This window comes from Cydia amplana, chromosome 4, assembly GCF_948474715.1.
Source record: "Cydia amplana chromosome 4, ilCydAmpl1.1, whole genome shotgun sequence".
Taxonomy (NCBI): domain Eukaryota; kingdom Metazoa; phylum Arthropoda; class Insecta; order Lepidoptera; family Tortricidae; genus Cydia; species Cydia amplana.
This window is the reverse complement of record NC_086072.1, coordinates 12,187,295-12,206,246: the sequence shown is the minus strand read 5'-3', so window position 1 is coordinate 12,206,246 and position 18,952 is coordinate 12,187,295. Positions and strand designations below refer to the sequence as shown.

Genomic DNA, 18,952 nt, shown 5'->3' with positions numbered 1-18,952 from the left:
TATATCGAATTAGTTCAACAAAAAAGAACGAGGTGTCGTAATGTCTTATCTTAATATTTATTAACTTATATATTTTAACGATATGAGTGGTGATTAAAATACAAAGTGTATTATGTCCGCGGTAATCAAATATAATAATATTAATGGTGAACAAACCTCACTCCATTCCATTAAAAATATTTGAAACGCTAACACCTAGCTAGAGCTATTCAATTGAGTCTATGTCACAACAGAGCTATGAGCATGTTCCGTATCACTAAGCCGAGAACGCTTCCTCACTCCAATAAGCCAAAATCGTATTAAATATGTATTGAAACTGAAGTAAAAATTATTTTTATCTAATTTAACGTTAAGATTTAGAATGGTGTCCTAATTTATATACGTACGTCTACAGTACGTAACTTCTCTACTTACAAATATAACAGAAAATAAAACTCTTCACAGCTAGCATTTGTAAAGTTTATTATGCTATATTTATCAGTAAAGATTTTAGTGCCTAGAGTTTAATGTCACACAGTGTTTGAGCTGAGAAGTCAAGTCGATGTTTATTATATTTATTGTATTTAATTACGATCCAGCTCTCGTAAATTACTTGTTAAAATACAATATTGTAAAGACCGAGGTCTTACTTACGCAGACCATTACAAACTATTTGGCATCTTCGTGGACGTTAATGTCGAATCATAAAGTGTCAAAGTACTGTTTGTGCTTACGTTCGTCAATGATACAGTAATTTAAAAAACGGATCCAAAATATTAAACCACCTTGTAAAATCCAATCTACAAAATTGCTTTGAAACACAAGTCGTACAAAATTAGGCCTCACTTATCATATATAAATGCTTTGTCATGGAAAAAAAACTTATAAAATACATACAAAAAGTAATCTCGTATAGAAACCTGTACCGGTTTGTAAAGTGATATAATTATCATGGTTACACCCAGCGGATAGTCTTTAATAAATCGTTGTTCAATTACGCTACAATCATACAGCTACTTCTTATACGTAAAATACATTTGGTGCCTCGTATTGGGGTGGCCACCAATATTAAATAGCTATTCCGGATGTGACACTCTTAAAAGACCAATCTGAAATGTAAATATGCCAATATAATATACGTATTAATAATTTCGATAAATAGAAATATTAAATAGAAAACTAAACATGAAATTAAATCTACTTACTGATATTTACAACGAATACATCAGGCGTTAAATAATCGACTTGTAAAGATTTAATTACAAAGATACGTTATTGTAAATTACGAAAAGTTAAGAAATGATGCGAAGACATATCTTACTCGTTCAACAAGAGACAAAGCAATATACACCATGAATCCATAAACAATCACAATATAGACGTGCAATTTGCTGAAGTCTAGCATAGTTATTAGCGACACCCGTCACAACGCTGAAAATGGCACAATATCCCAGAATTAATACAAATGACAATTTATACATACAGGTTATTTGAAACTTACGTTTCTTGTTCAATTTCGGCTGCCTAAAAACAAATAGTTTCTGTTAGGCTTGGCGCAGTGTAGGTACAAACGATACGTACTTATATTGAGCGAAATTTTAGAAGAAACACAAGTATTGAGATCTAAGGCTAGACCGTTTGGTGTGTTAAGTGACGACCGCAATGTGAAAACGAGAATGCCGCCAATGCCGCCATGCTAACAATATCCGCACTACAACAATTAAGTTGTGTACTTTGTTTTATAAAACAGGACACCCAATAAAGTTGCTTTCACATGTATTATACATTTTGCAGATATCCTTACAACCCAGCATTCACACGCTAGCCCATGAGCCGTATTTGTAGCTAGTATAGACAAGAGGAATAGTACCAAGCACCAAGTGGTGTAATATATCGTAGGAATGGCTTTAACAGCTGATCTACAGCGCTGAACGGCACTAGTAGGTCTACGTTAAGTTTGTTCACACTTGGCAGCGACAATTATTGTTTATTATTTATAGGAAGAACATAGACGTAGCACTTTGCGTTAAAAAATTTACGCGGTCGGACGTTATAGATTATCTAGAGGGTAACCGTAAATGTGCAGCACCATCCATTTTAGCTGTCAAAACCACCCCTAAGATATATTACTCCACTTCGTGCGTCTTATTACTTCGTTACTCGTACTCTTTCGCTTTTTTAAGGTGGTTAGCACACGAACTTGTTCACGGTAAATATTGCCGATTATTACAGGCAACCAAGTAACATGTACATAATGACTGTACGCCTTGGCGTAGTGAATACTGGGCTTTAGCGGCAGAATATATGTAACGAGACCTGTTGTCGCACTGCACTCGTCGGGTTAGTGTCGCACGCGTTAGTGACGACATACGGTGGGTGAGACACGACAGCGTAGACTTAGAACAAACCTTTCTTTTTCTTGTCCTTCTTTTCTTTGCCGTCGACGGTCCTGGAATAGATACAAAGGAATATTAGTAAGAAATATAATAGATGTGAGTAGGTATTTTATACTATTATTAAAAATTAGTGCCCATACAAAGATTCGGCATAAAAATCATGTTAAACGCGTGATATGCAATATGGATGATGACACATGTTGAATTTTATAACAAAATCTAGTAAAATAGATAGCAAACGAGCAATTTATCACAATAATGTGGATATTAAAATAAAATTTTGAAAAATTACAAAATTACAGGACCTGAAAGTTTCAAAATTTAAGTTTTTTTTAACTTCCAAAAACGATAAAAGTAAGGGTACCATTCGATTCCTTACATTTCATCCAAAAAAATATTGTATAGCAACTATATACATAAACGGAATATTTCACCGACAAAAACGCAATTTTCTTGTTTTGTCCATACTACAAGATGGGCGATGACGTCACGGCCTCTGGCCGTTTTGTATAGGGCATTTCGCGAGTGAAGTGCGACTGTCGGACTTTGACTACAATTTCTGACTTTTGTGTTACTTTAATGCAATGGGTCCCATATAGACATTTGATCCTAAAAACAAACCAGATCGATTGATACCATAAAAAAAAATTAGTCATGTAGCCTATTGTGTGATACTGGAAGAAACCAGTGACAATCGAGTACTGGCCCATACTTTTATAACTCCCAAGGGGCTTAATCGCGTAAGACTTACGTTTATTTATGGCCTGACATTCCGAACGTGACGTTACGTTCGTGGTCACAGGCACACTGGCGAGGAATTGTATCTTGCTGCGCGGGTTTTGCGAACTACCCGCACTTGATCTTGATTGTACGCTAGGGTTGTCATTTTGCCTACACACAACACTCACGACATTCGATGGTATGAGATGGGATGGGATGGTGAGTACTGACCCGTTCCGGCTTTGGAAACTACTCTACTGTAAGGTATGTTAATGCTTACTCTTTGCTGTTGGCCTCGAGAGAGCGCCGGCGCAGGTCGTCGAGCGAGAGGCCTGTGTCGCGCTCCCACGCGGCGCGCTCCGCCTGGAAGAAGATACAAAACCTTATTATTAACTGCAACTTATTTGACTAGTTTGTGTCAGCATAGAGAAATATAGTAAGATAAGAGTGCTCACTCCATACATCAGTTTGACTATTAATTTCAGTGTCTACATCTAGCATCGAGTAGCGGAACTATCAGTACTGCTACTTGACAATAGATGTAGCACCGACCGGAAAGTCTTATCTCAACAGCATAAGACTTTCCGGTCGGTACTACATCTATTGTCAAGTAGCAGTACTGATAGTTCCGCTACTCGATGCTAGATGCTAATAGTCTTTTTCATACCAAAACTGATGTATGGAGTGAGCAATCTATGTATTTATTTTCTCTATGGTGTCAGACAACTTTTTTTATATGAAAACTTACAACCATTTACAATCAATAGTTTCAATAGTAGGTATATTAGGCTGTTTATACGAAGCATCACCAGTGGATGACCCGCTGCAATCAAGGCCTCAGTCTTCGCGGTTGACGCACGCGTCTAGTGATAGTTGGGAGTGCAATCGGAACAAGCGGTCGCGTTCCCATACGGTATTTGTACGGGAGCGCTTATGTGGACCTCGAGTGTGGTACGATAGAATGTTCTCGATCCCATTACGTCCTCCATATGTCAATGCGGGTAACGCTGGTGTAGGTATAGTACGTAGGCTTCACTTCCGTTCGTCGCTAACGTTCGTCGTGCCTCCCTAGGCACGGGGGGTGTGCGTACAGCATTGCCATATCGTTAAGGCACAAAACAGATACAGTACAGAAGTCAATCACATGTATGTACTTCACTTTTCATACCTACGCTCGGCGGTCGCTCTAGGGTTGTCAACTATGATTTATGCACAAAAAACTATCGTGGTAGTGGCACTCGTATCTAGTAGTGGCCGGGGCGGGGTGCTTACCTATACCTACCTACCTAACTTTTCTGTTTAACGTTAAAACGAACCATCGAAATACAAGCAGATACCTACTTACCTTTCTGAAACCACTGGTAGCTTAAAAAACGACAATTCACTGTTTAATGTTGAATTTAAACAACCGTCCACTGAACAGTTATAATAACTTTTTTTTAGTTTCTCCATTATTGCACAAAAAAGTTCACAGACGCGTGTCTCAAGCGGATGGCACTCGCGTTCGCACTGGTCCCAACCGGTCCGAGATATCGTGTCCGTGAGCAGTGTCTATGTGTGCGTTGCTCGAGCGCACTTTGTATGTAGATTGATTTCTGTACTGTATCTGTTTTGTGGTTAAGGTCCCGGTGGGGGTGGGGGTGGGGGTGGTGGAGACGTGTCTGACCTGCAGCGCGCGCTGGCGCTCGTCGAGCTCGCGCGCCTGCGCCTCGAGCGCGCGGCGCGTGGCCTCGTGCCGGCGCGCCAGCTCCGCCTCCGACTCCTTCAGCTTGGCGCGCTTCTCGCGCACTTTCATCTCGAACACCTGCAACCACACACACACATCGTTATCGAAGGGCCGAGTAACACAGACAAGACATCCTCTAGACTGAGCATAGTAACGCTACCCCCTCTGCCACTTATACGGTAGTTTTACTCCATCTTCGAGTTAATACCGTGCCGTGATTGGTCCGTGTCTTTGAACGGACCAATCACGGCACGGGATTCGCTCACCTCGTCCCCCCGCACCCCCGTATTTTTGGCAGCATCGGTTTCATGAAATAATTGCTCTAACTCCGTCTAGAGGATTCCTAGTCTATGCCGAGTAATCATTCTGATGTACGTAATAACTACTCGACTTTATTTACTATGCGACTACGTAAAATAAATATTATAGGACATTCTTACACAGATGACTAAATCTATTTCTATTTCTATTGATTACTCAGACAACGATATATATATAATACAAATACATAGAAAACACCTAAGACTCAGGAACAAATATCTGTGCTCATCAGACAAATAAATGCCCTTACCGGGATTCGAACCCAGGACCGCGGCTTCACAGGCAGGGTCACTACCTACTAGGCCAGACCAGCCCATCGACACCCCATACTATGATAACTTAGGAACGTACTTGTTACCAACGTTGAGGCATAGTAAATAATCTTATCGAATTAAAATGACTGCTGTTGCATTTTGGTAACACATACCATACTTGCTTTCAAACATAGACGTATTATACCTACTTTTCTTTAGGTTGGTATGATCGGTAAAACGTCTACCGTCATTCTAAATTGTGGTGAAAGCGGTTATGTTACGTGTTTATTTTTGTGTTTAGACCAAATAACTTTAGCTTTTATTTAAATGGGGGGCAAATCTTTAAGAAAATGTGAAGTTTGTGGGGTCAGGCGTGTAAGGAAACTTACTTCTGATATATTTTTAGCAAGATTTCCTCTTGATTAGAACAGGTCGGTAAACTGATGTTTTTGTGCGATATTTTCATTTTGAGTCGTTCCCAGATACTAATTTAATTAGTTTGGAGTAGTTTTTATCGTTTACCATCCTTGATTAAAACGAAAACATTCTGTGAATAGATTCTTCTTGTAAAAACTAGGTAACCTAAGACACGAATAGTGTGCGAACAACTTATCGATAATCCCTTTATTTCAGATATCGACTATGGGTAAAGGTAACAGGTAATGAGGATTTGGAATATTTACCTATACAAAGGCTGAATGAAACTCCAACCTCTGAATATCTACAGTGAATGAGCCTGACAGCTTTTTCCCTTTGTGGGAAGTTGGAGTTCACAGCCTTCACAGGCAAGACTCAGTGTTTGCAGGAGTGCTCTAAAAGTAGATTGTAGCTTTAGTTACGTTCATAAGCGTATTGTAATATGCGTATACGTAAATATAAAACTATCTGTATCTTATCTTTATTATGTAAAATAAAATTATTTTTATATTTTGCATTTATTTTATTAATCCACCTGATTTTCAATATTTACTTTTACAGTAGTACAGTACAACAGCACGTATCGCACATTTATCGATATCGATAAACAGTAGGTACCGGAAGTGTCGAGCCCTAGCGTTGTTTTTTTTTGTTGGCAGTATTGACATGTATTTGGTGTGTTGGCACAATGTACGTTCTTAATTCGGTTTAAGGCTTGTTCGAGAGTGCCGACTCTTAAAACGTAGTGATTTAATACTCTTTGGGCCAGACCAGTCGTCAATCTATGTATACCTCCTTAAGCCCTCCCCTCCTAGTTCGTTGGAAAATAAAACATAGCCATACACATACGAACACCAGGAGTTGAAGCGTCGATTATTGCACAACGGAACACCGGCACCGGGCAAGCGCGCTCTATTATTTATTTCTACCTATTCAATTTTACTCCTGACTCACTGTAAAACTATATTCATAGGCTATCGATCTGTCTACACCCCCTTTAAATTGATCTTATGGCTGCTAATATTCACTTCCCTTGCCTTGCTTGTATGCGCTGTTCATGGTTATAAAATGTACTCTTTACTGACCTGTTCCATTTCACTCTCCATTTTCTTCATTTTAAGATCGTGTTCCCTCTTTTCTTCTTCCATTTGAGCCAGGGGGTTCCTGAATAAAAGAAAAATTACATTACTAAATATAACATAAGCAACATTCTCTTAACGTTGCATCTTTGTTGATAATACTGTAATCAAAACAACATCAACTGCCGTACATATTAACATAAATATAAATAATTTTAAATACCACATGCATAAACATAAGGAAATTTTAAGCAACACTAAAAAGTTAAAGCAATAAAACTAATGCTACTCATGCAAAGAAGTTTCTAAATTATTGGTAACAAAAAGTTTAATCATCTAGTGAACCTCAACTCCATCCATTAGTGAGTGACGCTTTGTGTCCCATAATGGAACTGCCATAAAACAGCTAAATAAACATTTGTAGGCCCTTTTCAAAGAGTTGTGAAAGCAGAACTGCCTTTGAATGAACATTTTGACAACGACAACTGGTTTGGCTTTGACAAAGAAGATTTAGGATTATAATAAATTCAAAATATGAACGTCTAGGCAAGGAAATTTTATCGAAATTATTAAATCGAAAAGTGACTTATCAGCGTTATTCCACTCTTCGCTTTCTTTTATCCGTTTACATTTAAAGATAAAGACTAAAATAGCATTACTTCGACATACATTACTAATCATCGTAGCTTAGTGCATGTGTCCGCTATCATGCATGTTTATTTTTACGCTTTTAACTTCCCGAAATAACAGCTGACAATCACTAAACTTCGGTAAAGACATAATAGCGATACAAAAGTATGTTACCATGCTAGGACTTTATGGGATAAGCATGCTAATACATATATTGACGCTGTCAAAACATTAATCTCAAGGCAGATAATGAGTGATTGTTAAAACACACGTCAGTGTGCGACAGAACTTACCACACGGTCATGAAACTGTTCATCAGTCCTTGTGGGCACAAACTGAACACCAACACAACCATAGTTAGACACGTGGCTGTGCTCGCACACACGCACACAGTGGCATTACTAACGTGAAGTGATACAAGAAAAAAGCAGGGTGTTTTACGGCGACTAACCTAAACATACTCCGTGAACTGAATATTGTGTAGGCCATAATGAACCGACTTTTTCATGGCGCCAAAAAAGTGTTGTTTATGATATAAAACCCTTTCATGTGTAATCAGACGAAATGTATTAAACATTTTGTTTATTTATATGACTTTAGTATTGGTACCAAGGTAAAAACGTTCAGTAAACTACATAACTCAACTCGCGTAGTATGGCAATGTAGATTTTATCTGAGTATCTTTAGTATGTTCAACGTTCAAGTACATTTTTTTCAATAATGTATTATTCGGTTTCTGTGCACATCTAAACATTCTCGATATGCCCGTTATAAAATAAATATGCCCTTTGAATACAAGAACACAACAAATAAAGCTTTTTGATAAAGTCCACTTTCGGATTAAATTCTTGTCTAGTCTAGGCCATTAGTATGTCGCTCTTAGCATATCATCCGTATGTGCATATGAAAACGAATTCAACGTATTTTATTGCATGGCAACAAGATAAACAATAGAAAGAGTTTTCAAATGCTTATAGGTTGTTTTTCTAAGTGCGGCAGTAGTAAACGGGGTAGTGTAGGTGTAGGTAGAACCTCAGATAACGGAATGTATAGACTAGCAATGTAAAAAAGAAACCTATGTGTCTAACAGCTTTACCTACTAGATGACGTTGACGTAAAAAATAGCAATAGCAGTATGAATTGGATTATGTAGTTATTTATTGTTGTTAGTTTGGAACATTGCTGTTGACACTTGCCTTAATGAACGGGATGGGTATTGGTAGATTCAAACAGTAGCACAAGTAGACGACTTGTTGGCTGAGATCATTGTTAGTAATATGCATAATTTTTATACGATATGATATCGTATTAAAGCCCGATAAAGAACTACATATATTTACTAATTCATTGTGGTCTCTTGGACCGCCTAACGGTGTATCTAATAATCTAGCGATGCTGTCACTACAACGAACGACGACACGATTTATTGAACAATTGCTTGAACTTTGCACGTAGACGTTTAGTTTTCTGTAATAAACTCACTGTGCGGTGACACATAAATGGTGACAAATAAAGAAACTATTATTTCACACAACAAACGTTCAATGTTACTAATGCCACTGATGATGCGCAACTGTTATCATTATGATTTATGATTACACTCATGGATATTTACAAATATTACATATTTAAATCAAAAATAGGTACTGAAATGTCTAATAACATTAAATACCTAATTAGGCTATCATAAGCAACATTGATAGATTGATATTGATACTAATCGTTAGGACAAAAGATAGAAATAAAACTGTATGTGACATTTACGGTAAACAACTGAAATTCTAGTGAAATATTTGTTAAAAATCCATGATAAGAGGATGACAATGATGTATCATTTCTGCATGCCCAAGCACAAAACATTCACGTAATTAAAGAATGTTATATGCAACTATCGGTAGACTAATGTATGGAACATAAAATGTTTAGCACACAACTGCGAGAACAGCGACAGAGCAAACAGTCGAGGTGACCAGACATGCAGCAATGAACAACACAATTAAGACTACATTTTGGTTAAGACTGTAAAAAGAACTTCATATAAATGTGTAGTTCTTAGTTAAAAGGCATCGCTCGTCGTTTGTCTATAAGGGCGCTACGATTCAAATAAATCGTCCTTATTGACAATTGACAAAGCGAAACCTTGTTTCTGAGAACGTCGCATATTATTGCATAAGTGAGAGTCTGGTCACCTTTAAAGCGGTGACTGCAGTATCAGTCGAAAATATTAGTTAATGTATAATATTATACGTAAAGTACGAATAAAGCAACCCAGTCTATATAGGTGGTTAGGTTTAAACCATGCCTATTATCATACGAACATCAGAAAACCTTTATAGTGACTACAATTCATATTAGGTGTGTTAGAAGCTTTAAAAGTTTTAAATACTGTGAGTTAGTTGGATAATATTTTTATAAAGAAAGCATCGTTACTACACAGTTGGTATTTTGAAACCTGGCGTGAATACATACTTCGACATTAGTTAATTATTTTAGGCCAAACAATTACTTTACTCTTGCTAAGTACTTCGACTAATTACCGCTGTGATGAGGCCCAATGGGGTGAGAGAAACAACGTGTATTTTCTATGTGAAAGTGGTTCCGTCGAGGGTTTAAATTACTGTAATTTGGTTGTTGCAGGGTCCTGATAACTTGTTTATTCGCTCTAATTATACACTGGCTCTATTATTAATTACTAACTCAATTTAATTTTTCTTTTCTATGACACTCCTTATACAATATTTAGGCCAAATTTTGTTATGATGTAGTACAGTCGCAACAGAAGTTGCTAAGCGGGCGAGGTGTTCAAAATTACCTTGACACGCTCTTATTCTCTAACAATAAAGTCGCGTCAAGATCATTTTAAACACCTCGCCCGCTTAGCAACTTATACTGCTGACTGTACAGATGTAGTACATAATTATTTTCCATCCTATTGTCAAGGAAAAGGTACGTGTCTTGCTATTTCAGTCAGTCTCGGTACAAAAAGTACTGTTGACTGAAGTAGCATGACAAATACCAACGTATCCGAGAAAATTCGATGGAAAAAAATTATGCACTACATCTGTACGTATTCTTAGTTTGACAATTAATTTTTTCTACTCCAGCACCTAAATGTGTCAATTAAATGACTGACAGTGATATCTAAAGCAATGTCATTTGAATGCTTTGTCTATAGGCTCATAAGATGACTGCTAGCAGTCATCTTATGAGTATAATACAACTGCTTAATTTTTTTTTAAGATACAAGTTCCGATCATCTTGATTGAAAGAGGTATGTTTTCATTTACAATAATAACTCTTTTTTTTTTAAATAAAAACCCTTTTTTTTTAAATAATAACTCATTTTTTTTTAAATAATAACTCATTTTTTTTTAAATAATAACTTTTTTTTTAATAATAACTCTTTTTTTTTTTAATAATAACTTTTTTTTTTTTTTTTTTTTTTTTTTTTTTTTTTTTTTTTTTTTTTTTTTTTTGCTGCAGCTGTCATAGAAAAAGTAATGTATGCAACAGCTCATAATTGGTTCTTAAAATTCTCGGGTCTTTTTTTACAAAACTCGACTACGTCTCGTTTTGTAACTTCAACCCTTGAATTTTAAGAACCCTTATTATATCACTGTTGCATAAACTACTATATCGACATTTCACTTACAATTTTATTATCCACAATCTCAAATACATTCTTTCGCGAGCCCGATTTTACTCATGTTGGCCTTCCCGAAATTTAGAAGTCGATTCTCACTCTATCTTGGGACTATTATGAAATGTAAGTCAACTATGGAGAAAAAAATATTCCTAGACATTTCTCTTACCACACCCGACCTTCAGACCTTTACAACCTTCTCGGTTATGTGTCAGGGAGACTCTGTCGAATAACTAAGTGTTCGAAGGAATTCATTTGTGGGTTGGCGATGGCTTCGTATATTAGAGAAACCGAGGAGGTTAGAGAAGTAACTTTTATAGAATGTAAGTGAAATGGAATATAAAGAACAAGATATAGCACATATAACTCACATTTATAGACGGACGGACGGGGGACAGGAGTTAATATGTGTTCAAAACGCGAAAGTTTTAAATACAGGGTGTAATCTAAAACGTGATACAAGATAATCAAACCTGAATCTTGTCATGATTTTGAACAACTTTTACTGTGGGGTCAATTTTGTAATATTAAAAAAAAATTGAGCTGTTCCATAGAAATGGTCAAGGAGAGGTAGACAAAAATGTATGGCAAAGATTTTTTTATTGTTCATTTACAAAGTTGACCCCATAGTAAAAGTTGTTCAAAATCATGAAAAGATTCGGCTTTGGTTATCTTGTATCACGTTTTAGATTACACCCTGTATTATATGATATAGCACGTACTTATTAGAGTTGATCCTGTGGGGCTTGCCGTCGTGGCTCAGGCCGGCTAGCTTGCGGCAGCGGTAGTTCTCGTAGTGCACGGAGCTGGTCACGTCCTTGAGGTCCTGCAGGTGCGTCCGGATCACCATGTTGCGCAGCGCCAGGAAGTCGCAGTGCTCCAGGTTCTCCACTGGAAACGGACGTCAAACTTAACACATTGAGTGCCGGGGCCACGCTCGGCGGGTTCTCTGTTCGCAGTCGCTTTCCTCTACAAAGCGGGAAATCGCTGGGATCGGCTACGAGCGTAGTGCTACGAAAACGAAGGCAGTGAATGCGAAAAGGCAGTTTCACCAACCAACACGGTGCAACCAACCCTTAATTGCGTGCGATTAACGGCCCGTTAGCAATCATCACAAAACTCACAGTCCAACACATTTTGGTAGGAAAGTGACAGTTAGGAGTGACTTAAACACAACTTAAGTCGTGCTTTAAAGTACACAATGAAATTGCCCGAACACGAACCTGATACTTATACTACTCTTTGTGGAACATGTGTTAACTTGTTAAATCTATGTCTATCTATCTTGTTGTATGACTCGAGTATCAAAAGTGACCATAAAACATGACGCAGCACTGTGACATCTGTTTCGGCTAGCAAGCCACGGCATGTTTTTTCTTAGATTTTATCCCTCTATTGCAATCACTAACACTTTGGTAAAAGTGACGGATAAGGACTAATTAATTTCGTCAGCATTATGGCTGCCAGGGCCGACGTTTTCAAAACCTGCGTGTTTTCAACTAGTTTCTGTTCGTTTCCTTGCGACTAATTAAAAGAACGATTGATGCATTTAACATGCAAAACATAAAATTGATAGGAAGTACTTAAATCACTTCGTTTTTAAATAAAAGCAACTGTTCCTACGCAACTTGAAATGCCTCTGTACTTAGTAAAAATAGACCGTTCTTAGTAAACTGTTCTTTCTCGTATGTAACATCATGCTAAAATCACAGCAACGCCCAAGGCGCGTTGAGGCTCCTTAGGATCGGTTGCACCAAACTGTTCGTATCGTTAAAGAGTTCGTTAAAGTTTTATGTATGGAAAGTATCATAGTAAAGCGCCGGTGCGCGCCGGCTGACGTTGATCAGTCTGTCAAATGTGGTTGGTGCAACTGGCCCTTAGTCAGTGTAAAGTTAGCGTGGTCGGAGCTTATGAAATAACGATTTAAGAGTGAGTTTACCCTCGGCCACGCCCCAGGGGTACTTGCGGCCGCGCACGCGCTTGCCGTCGTGCTCGATGACGGTGTTGGCGCCCACTACGGCGAACGGCACGCGCGCGCGCAGCCGCCCCGCCTCCGCGCCCGCGCCCGCGCCCGCCTCCTCCTCGCCCGAGCTCTCGGGGAACGAGTAGATCTTGATCTTGTGCTCGGCGATCTCTTTCATTATCTGCAATCGGAGAGGAATCTCGTTAAAACTTACTGTTGTCATAGGGGACGGTCTCGCTCCGGAAAACTACTTATGATATACCGCTGAGTCGACGCGAATGATTCGCAGGCTGGTAAATGGAATGTGGGGACTCGGTTAAGGTTAAATTATACATTACAAATTCCGACTTTACGATTAATTTCGCGTGTCCGGCGGTAACTAAAATTCGTTTTTAGGGGACTTCCCGCCAATAGGTACCAGATATTAACGGAAGTGGCATTAGTTAAAGTAATATTATAAATAAAACACAAGTAATATGCTTGAGATTAAACGCACAAATGACATGAATAAACTCAAATAAGCCTTGATTTTATTAATAAGAATACTTGCTATACCCTTTATTGGGTGCCATGTGATTCTATATTTATATTGTACCAACTATGTACCATGGTTCGCAAATAAACGATTCTGATTCTGAAAAATTACAATAAATGGCAACACGACGTAGTCATGACATCCCAGCAGCTGTCACGGGAGTAGCCTTTTCTTATTCTCCCATGGAATAAAGTACAAATTAATTAAACTTTCGGTGAATGCAGGCCGCGTATCTCAAAATAGGAACTGAATTAAACGAACATGTTGAACGGAGTTATATTTAGCAGTCGCAGACGACACTAGCAAAATGATGTTATTTCCGTTTTGCTGTAAGTTAAGTTATAAATAAATTGTGCGCTTACTGGTGCAGATAGTCTACTCTACATAATGAATAACATGACTGGAATGGTGCATACTTTGTCCCTAAGACTGCACACATTATGGTATGGTAAAATTATGGTAAGTGTAAGGCCTGAGTGGACGCTCGAAGCGGAGCGTTCGGCGGGGCGTGCAGCGTGGCGTCGAGCTCACAAGTGATTTGAGCAGCGTCCACTAAGGCCGCTCCTAATGCTCCTATACGTTTGCATTTGTTTAACATGCACGCCACACGCCCCGCCCCGCTACACGCCCAACTCGAGCGTCCACTCAGGCCTTACACTAAGTCTGCAAAAGTGAGGTAGTAAGGACTTAGTAATTCTTTATGTACGCATGTTTTCATTAACACTTGCATTTGCTCCGACCGACCTCACGAGTAGCAATGATGGTAAGTGTCCTGTTTTAATTCGGCAGACTAGACAGGAGGTGCCAACATAGTAGAAATTCCTGAATTTGTTCTGAATAATGATGTTAACTCCCATAGCCTCTTCATAAATTTCCCACCCAGATACTTCAGACAGTAGTAGTTAAACAAACACGATGAAGTACAAACAGCAAGCATTAAAAGCGCGTGTACCACATGTATAACCAAACATCATCTATAAAGCTTACCTGTTCTTTGAAGTCTTTGCATTCCTCAGGGGTCATAGTGTCAGCTTTTGCGATGACCGGTATGATGTTGACCTTATCCCCCAGCCTCTGCATGAACTCCACGTCCAGAGGCTTCAGTCCGTGGCCACTGGGCGCGATGAAGTACAGACAGCAGTGCACGCGCGTGTCGGCTGGCGCCGCCTTTCGCGTGACTCGGGACTCCGCGTTTAGGAATTCTTCGTATTTCGATTCGACGAAGTCGATTATCGGTTGCCAGCTGGAAATAATCAAGAACGTGTTCGGTTAGTTGGTTAATTTATAGGTGATTTATAGGTTACAGAATTACGCGTCCGTATAAAAACAAGTATTTTATTTATTTATGCAACAACCGCATAAAGGTGCATTGAATACGCATGAGTGAATTTTTTATCCATTCGTCATGTAACTCTCTGTTGCTGGATGTATAGTCATGGGTAGAGATAGTCAATGCGCATATTTTGTTTGACAGTATAAAAACTGACTGTTCGTTAAATATTTCTATGTTTCTTTTCTTCATGCATAATAAACATAAACTTATATAAAAATATGTTTTGAAACCATCTTTGAACGTGCAAGAAACTTCTGTGAAACAAGTACGACCGTGTCTTGGAAGTGTCAAAGTTGCCAGATAAACGATAGAAGTTGGTATATAAACTACTTTGCGACTGTCGGACATTTCCTCTACATTTCTAACTAAAGTTTACTTAAAGAGAGACTACTTACATTAGTCTTGGGTACCTACAATGTACAGGACAAAACGAAGTGGAAAGGAAAAAAATTGGGAAAGTGACATCACCAACCCACGGGTATGTATTGTATATGTACAGCCTGAAAAAAAGTGAGTGTGTGTAAGTACCAATTGCTGTTGTCGACGGCATCTCCGAAGCCCGGCGTGTCTACGATAGTGAGCGTGAGGTTGACTCCATTCTCCTTGAGGATGACGACGCTGGTCTCTACGCCGACAGTCTTCTTGACGCGCAGCGACGGCCCCGGATGTTTGTCCTTGTCGTACACGTCGGTTAGGAACAACGAGTTGATCAGAGTTGACTTCCCGAGGCCCGTCTCACCTGGAATAAGATTAAATTGTGTTATGAGGGAACTAACTTTAATATACGGGACTATTGAAGCTACTACTTATTTGATAAATTAACGCTTAAACGTGCCTTTGATATAGATTTACTAAAGACAATTTTTATTAGTTACGGAAAATGGACATCCAGCCTGATAGCTATCAATCGATTTTTTAATGGACTGGAAATACCGACCTACTTTTCCGTTCTACATTTACCGTCTGTGCATACTTTGAATACAATTTCTGTTGTAAAATATGTGATCATTAATTTAAAAAAATCTTACCTACAACCATTAATGTGAACTCGAACCCTTTTTTAACTGCTTTTCTGTACACTTGATTTGGTAGATTTGCAAATCCAACGTATCCATCTAGTTCTTTGGTTTTTGGTTTTTCTAATTTAGGTAGGTCTGGTTTTGGCGCAACCGGAGGATGGTCAGTTTTCTGTAAGGAAACAAAATAACAAATACATATCAGAAATGAAAAATGATACTACCAAATAACAGTATTAAATAGCATCTTGTTTTATTATCATCGTTTAATGTAATGAAGCATAATTATCCTAAGTGTAAGGCCTGAGTGGACGCTCAAAGCGGAGCGTTCGGCGGGGCGTGCAGCGTGGCGTCGAGCTCCCAAGTGATTTGAGCAGCGTGCACTAAGGCCGCTCCTATACGCTTGCATTTGTTTAACATGCACGCCGCACGCCCCGCCCCGCTGCACGCCCAACTCGAGCGTCCACTCAGGCCTTACACTAAGAGTAATAACATACCTAAATATAGATAGACGATGATTATAGTCACGGCAATTCTTAATTTTTAATGAAGTTACTGGCTGATAACACAAGAATTCGCCAACTTTGGACTCTATTTCATTGCTATGAACGTTCTAATGTAACAAACCTTTGCTTTTCGTAACTGCATAATAACCTCATTATAAATGTCAATAATAAGATCATTAGAGAAGTTTCGGCGGTTATTTAATGTTCGGGGCTTATTCAATTACTTATTGCCAGGCAATAAGGTATGTAATAAGGAATGTGAGCTAATAAAACAACAATGGAAGACAGAGTTCGAGAAAGTAGATTAATGTTAATTTAACTTCAATTGCCTTTAAAAATTAACTTCGTTTTAAATAATGCTGGTCTCATTAGATTAGGCACCAAGCGGTAAAAGGATCACAGTCCGCACCACCAATTCAATTTTGCGAATTCAGCGGTGCGGGGAGGGAAAGGGTCCACCAGACTTGACTGGCAATATGGCAACATTTTGCTGTATACTCTTTATTCAGCAAAGTCCATTTAGCGGCGGCATGTTGGCACAGACGTCGTTGCGTATGGAGACAGTTTAGACTTGGCGAAGTTTACAGTTCGCGCACGAACTACGAAGAAGCCAAATGAACCCCCGACACCTGCTGCCCAGAGTTTAGGTAAGGACGGGGCGCTGTTGGCGTATAGTGGCGGTTACTCAGCTTACCTTGATTATGTTCTCTGTACTCCTGAGTGGCGCAGGGCCGGTCGGCGGCGTCGTGGTGGGTACAGGAGGCGGTGCAGATGGAGGCACATTCGACTTCGCGGAGTCTATAGACACGCTGTTGCTCAGTTTGGCGGACGGCGGGGCGCCGTTGGCCTCGTGGTGGTTCTCGTGGTTGTCAGGCAGCGTGGCCGAACGCTTGGCGAGTGAGTCTTTGAGCGCGGAAGGCGCGAGCGGCGGCGCCGGCGGCGCCGAGCTCGGCGGGCCCGTCGCGCCGCTCACCGTTTCCGACTTGAAAAACAGCTCGCGTTTACTTTGTAACTGTAACAAACAAAAATTACATAAGTTACTTATACCATCTTTTGAAAGTATATATTATCCTAAAATACTGATAATGGCATTGAGGTATTAATGGATAATGATGAATAACTTCTACATCGTCAAGAACAAAGCTCTTAGATAAAAAACGCATCTATGCTGAAAGAACTATCTTTTTAGGCTATGTCGAATGTCAAACCACTAATTTGCGTAGAAACGCATAAAATTGTCGTCACATGTCTTTAATTTTGGTATTAGGTAATGTCATTTTGGCTAACGGCATTATTTTACGTAACGTACAACTAACGAGTAATTATTACAAGAGATATCACACAATGATCACATTAATAAACGTGTTTTTATTCGGACTGATGACAGTTTTAAGAAATGAATTTGGGTCAATGTACTTAACGGTGCATCGCACATCGGAGTAAGCTACCGAAACGACATCGAAAAAAATATCGGAGACCATTCCATTACAATGACGGCCTCATTTTTCAAGCGATATTGTATAGGTTAAAATTAAAATCTGCGAAGCTTGGTAGCCCCAGGCTGGCAGGTTAAAGAAAAGAACATCGAGTCAAGTCAAGCCTACGCGGGTAATAAAATGTATAGTAATTTGAATTTCGCACAGTGAATAACATGAGTATATTGAGGGACAGGATGAACAGAGTAACGAGGCTCCCGCGGCGAAAAGTCGTAAATTCACTCTCGAATAAGACCGGTAATACGTGCCTACTTATAGGAATTATGTGTTGAATAACAGCAACATTGGTAGACCGTATCTCTTCGTGAAAAGGTTTACGAATGGTCAGATATTTGATGGTACAGCTACATTATAACTCTGTCTAGCCGGCTCCGAGCCGGCTCGGATGACTCATTGGAATCAAGGTAACGATGGTAACGATTCTCAGTTTCGTATTCATCTACATAAAACGTTGCATAAAAAATAAGTGGAAGAGGCTGTTTACTAATCCTACTCATCCACGATGGATTTATGTGGGTAATAATATATTACTCACAATAAAGAAGTAGTCCACGTAAAAATACCGGGATGCCTATAATCAGCCTATAATACATCGTGTGTTCGGTATGAGAGTACTTAAAACCAAGTAGAGCGTGATACACATTCCTTCCTATTGCTTTTGACTTAATGGTTACGGTTGAATTCGTTTACTAAAATTATAATCATTACCGATTTTATAGCAATAAAATCGGCCTGATAGTAAATTGCAACTCTGCCGTTTGCAACTCTAACTAAGGGTACTCGTATATGTGCGTTGCTGACCCTTCATACACTCTTTTATTCAACAGTAGAATACTAGTAACCTCGACTTTCCCTATTTCCCTATTTGCTGGGGTAATTCCAAGCGTTTATTAGATGCCATAAGCGTTTATTTTGGATGCATTTAATCACATCACGTT

General features: G+C 39.0%; 1 protein-coding gene across 5 annotated transcripts in view; it reads right to left on the bottom strand.

Annotated features, from left to right (window-relative positions):
* Positions 1–385: 385 nt before the first annotated feature.
* LOC134647230 (septin-7) overlaps positions 386–18,952 on the bottom strand; it is a 57,070-nt gene continuing 38,503 nt past the window's right edge. For 4 of the 5 annotated variants that reach the window (XM_063501493.1, XM_063501489.1, XM_063501491.1 and 1 more), the window contains exons 2-13: positions 17,213–17,530; positions 16,025–16,184; positions 15,525–15,735; positions 14,651–14,906; positions 13,105–13,309; positions 11,888–12,056; positions 7,816–7,857; positions 6,899–6,977; positions 4,762–4,899; positions 3,376–3,458; positions 2,388–2,428; positions 386–1,088 (exon numbers count right to left, since the gene is read on the bottom strand). In XM_063501493.1, the coding sequence (XP_063357563.1) occupies positions 1,048–1,088; positions 2,388–2,428; positions 3,376–3,458; positions 4,762–4,899; positions 6,899–6,977; positions 7,816–7,857; positions 11,888–12,056; positions 13,105–13,309; positions 14,651–14,906; positions 15,525–15,735; positions 16,025–16,184; positions 17,213–17,530 (1,743 nt within the window). In that variant the 3' untranslated portion in view covers positions 386–1,047. The remainder of the gene's footprint in view (positions 1,089–2,387; positions 2,429–3,375; positions 3,459–4,761; positions 4,900–6,898; positions 6,978–7,815; positions 7,858–11,887; positions 12,057–13,104; positions 13,310–14,650; positions 14,907–15,524; positions 15,736–16,024; positions 16,185–17,212; positions 17,531–18,952) is intronic. The other variant, XM_063501490.1, reaches the window with a different exon arrangement.